General features: G+C 36.0%; 1 protein-coding gene across 1 annotated transcript; it reads right to left on the reverse strand.

Annotated features, from left to right (window-relative positions):
* Positions 1 to 412: 412 nt before the first annotated feature.
* Positions 413 to 3,651, reverse strand: LOC142529294 (uncharacterized). Its single transcript, XM_075634796.1, has 4 exons — positions 3,415 to 3,651; positions 2,311 to 3,150; positions 1,544 to 1,975; positions 413 to 821 (listed from the first exon to the last, which is right to left on the reverse strand). Exons 2-4 carry the CDS (start codon positions 3,140 to 3,142, stop codon positions 661 to 663), a joined length of 1,425 nt encoding a protein of 474 aa, XP_075490911.1. The 5' UTR covers positions 3,143 to 3,150; positions 3,415 to 3,651; the 3' UTR covers positions 413 to 660.
* Between the last annotated feature and the right edge of the window lie 380 nt (positions 3,652 to 4,031).

A 4,031-nucleotide genomic window follows, 5' to 3' on the forward strand; every position in this document is an offset into this window, starting at 1 on the left:
CATGTTTAATTACTACTATTTTAAACACTCTTGTTTGTTAAAATGTTAGCATATAGAATAGAAGGATATATGAATATACCAAGACCACGTGTCTAAAGAGTGAGTTTTTGCATCAAAACCTCACGTGAAAATTCATACTTCACCTTATGAAATTTAAATAGGAGCCTCAATCCTCGACTTTTATAAAATTTGCGCAATTTACCCTTGCTAATGAATTTTTTTAACCATGCACTCGTGTCGAGGCTACGAAACTAATTTTTGAACAATATTATGTCGAATATACGAATACCCTTTTATTTATCTATAATATTTTTTAGATCCACCCAATATATCAATCATAAAATACACCAAAAAAAAATCAATCAAACTAACAAATAAACAAACAAACAAACAAACAATTGCATGGTGGGCGGTTTCAATGCTTCTATGTGATTTATGAAACATCATAAAATACACAAAAAAATATATACCATCATGGTGTTTCTTTCACAAGATGTTGTGGGCAGTTTTCAATGCTTCTATGTGATTTATGAAACATCACAAAATACACAAAAAAATATACCATCATGGTGTTTCTTTACACAAGATGGAAAATTTTATCATCTTGATTTTTATTACCTTCTATGTCATGACTTTCCCTTTCCCTAGGGTACATCACCACTATTTTGGGCTACAGTCAACCTCAGGCATGTGAGATTGACTCCTCGAGTGGAAGTAAGACCACCCAATGAAAGCTGAACCCAGTGTAATTGCTGCAGCAATAGACCCAAAAACCCATATCTGTTTTCTCTTCCTCTTTTGCCTAAGTCGTCTTGCTGTTTCTACACGGTATAAAGATGGATAAGATGAGAGTGTCCCCTCTAAAGCAATTCAAAAGCGTCAAATACACGTATAAAAATACGCTGACTAATCAGAAATACAAAATGAGCTTTTATGGTAGTAGGCGTCACTAAGAAAATTTTTGCATGTACAACTTGTACAAATAGAAAATAAAGATTAAAAAAATACTGTTAGAGGGAAACGAAATTATTTTTTGACTTCTTTTCCTTTTGTTTTCCTAAGATTTTCTCATTTCACCAAACGATTGTTGTACCATGAAGAGAATGTGTGATATCATTTTATGAGTACAGCAGATCACACATTTTATCAGTACAGCAGCAAATAAGTATAGAACTAACAATATGAAAGGGGGTTTTCAAATTTGTCAAATACATTGAAATCATTAAATAAAAAAATTGTATTGATCGAACAAAACCACAGCTCACACTGTCATATCATTTTTCATTGGCAAATAAAAAAGAACTCAAAGATAGAAGGAAAAAAGAAAAAGAAACTTGATCACATCCATGGTATATTATACCGCTTTTGTTATATCTCCCTCAAAACTCGTATTCCAGTTTATGAAAACACATATTGCTTACCAAATACTATTCTGAACATAATTGGCCTTGTACACAATTAAACTTGGGTATTTAGCAACATAGGACAATAGATACTCTTTTTATTCTGAAAAAAAGGGGAAAAAAAAGCTTCAACAACTTACCTACAACTTCTTGGTTCCTTTGAGACATCTCCTGGTTCACAGTTTCATAATAATGAAGTCTATCGCATAGACGAGCAATCTCAGAGTTCTTCAACCTTATTTGAGCTTCCATCTCCATCTCTACCTCAGCTTTTGCAATTCCCCTTCCAATTGAATTTGATATAAACCGAGCAATATACACTTGTTGGCACACCTCAGCTGCAGGATCAGCTGACTGGTCACCATCAGCCGAAGCAGTTGGGTCTGCTGGTAGCGTCAACCCCAAAGGAATCAATCGTTCACAAATCCTCTGCCAATGATTTCTCATATTGTTTAGAGTTTCTTCCGCTTGCTTTCTCTTCTCCATCTCTATCAATAAATTCAATCTTGTTTCATGCAATTCATTGTCAATATCTCGCATCGGAAGTTGAGGCCCAATCTCCGGAGATAAATCTGAGGGATGAGATGCAATTAATTCATTGAAAAAGGAATTTTAAGATATTAACCTCATGATACATGTAGTGATTGATAATTGACTAGTAAATGAGATTAATGTTTACTTTCTCTCAAACCTCCATTCTGCGGCTACTATCTCGCTCGGCTACATAGTTTCATTTCTTTTAGGCAATTATTTTTTTAGAGCAGATATCATGATACTTACTCTAAAAAAGACCACAGCATCGTCAAATTGAAATCAAGCCACGTGATTATGTTTTAACAACATTTAAAAGACACAAGAAAGCACTTCCATTAAATTAGGATTCCTCAAAAAAAAAAAAGTAAGGCACCTTCCCAAGCATCATAGAACTCTGTAATTGGTGTGGTAGAGTTCAATAACCGCTCAGCTCCACCATTACCCTCGCTTTCGGCATTGCTCTCAACACTCATCGACTCCTTTGGATCAATAAAAACATCAAGCTCTCCATCCTGCTGTAAATTAAACGACGGGCACTTCATAACACCATTTATCACATTTGTACCATTAGTTTCGTCGTTGCTTCCACATTTTCCCACTGTATCTCTAGATGAGGCAGATACAAAGTTATGATCACTCTTTTGATCAATCAACTCGCCATGAACAAAGCTGTAATCCTTCGCTGCAGTTTCTATGTTCTTTCCAGCAGTGTTCCCATTCTCATGATCGGCTCTTTCACACATTCCAACATCATCCTCGGAGTAACTCTTCAAGAGTCTTGGACCCCGTCGCTTGTGATTGATGATGTAAGGTGATGGAGGGAAAGAAGATGGAGAATCGGGAAGAGGAGTGGATGCAGGAGTAGCGTAAAGTGCAGGTGAGATTTGAGTCCAATGGTGTTCTTTATCTGCAACAGATGTAGTTGATTCAAAACTTCTCTTATCGATCTTAGGATTATAAGGAGTATAAACTCCCCTATCTCGCTTAGCACTAGAAGAAACCTCAACTCCCTTTGGATTCGGAGGAACACTGACTCCCCTTTCAAGCTTTGAACTAGGAGCATTAATTCCCCTGTCCAGCCTCGAGATTGGAGTACTCATCTGCCTTTCAAGTTGTGAATCAGGAGAATTTCTAGCTGGCGCCATGGACTTTGCAGCTCCAGGTTCTATGAGTCTATCCAAAGCTATTGCTGTAATTGCAGACATGGCGTCGCCTGCAAAGAAAAATGAATCCCATCTCATATCCCACCAATGGAAAGCAGAAGAGTTGTCCATCCGTCCGTCGAAACAAGGACGTAAAATCATTGAAAAAGAAAACAAATACACGGGAATTGAAAAAAGCCTAGAAACAGGTGAATCAAATCAATATAAATCATTGAGAAAGAAAAAAAATTACACGATAATTGACAAAAGCCTAGAAACAGGTAAATCAAATCAAAATCCATATATATATTATTTTAAAAAAAATTAAATCTTACAGGAGGAACCGAAGAATCCCTAGCAAGGAGAGGCGAGAAGTAGATAGATCAGGAGAAAGTATGGATGCATATCTTCAATTCAATGGCATGAGAAATAAAGGAGGATCCTGTATTTTCGGTACTCTCTGAGATAATTTTCCTGATAATTATCGAAATCAGCGATTGGTAGGGCGGCGGCCACACCATTCGGGTCAATTTGTAACCTATCGGAATCCCAATGTATTAAATGGGTCTCGAAGGTGAAGCAATATACGCTATGTTTATGAAAGAAATTCCAATATTTGCAAGTTTTGATATAAATCATAAAATAAAGGGGCAAATACTTGCGTGAAACGGTCTCATGAGTTGTATTTTGTGAGACGTCTCTTATTAAGGTTATCCATGAAAAAGTATTACTTTTTATGCTAAGAGTATTACTTTTTATTGTGAATATCTCGTCTCACTGATAAAAATTCGTGAGACTGTCTCACAAGATACCTACTCAAATAAAGATAGATGAATAGAGAAAATTCATGAAAAAATTGAACACTAAATAATAAAGAAAGATGGCAAAAACTTGTGTGAGACGGTCTCACGAATCGTATTTTGTGAGACGTATCTCTTATTTGGGTCATACA

This window comes from Primulina tabacum, chromosome 16 (assembly GCF_025594145.1).
Source record: "Primulina tabacum isolate GXHZ01 chromosome 16, ASM2559414v2, whole genome shotgun sequence".
Taxonomy (NCBI): Eukaryota; Viridiplantae; Streptophyta; class Magnoliopsida; order Lamiales; family Gesneriaceae; genus Primulina; species Primulina tabacum.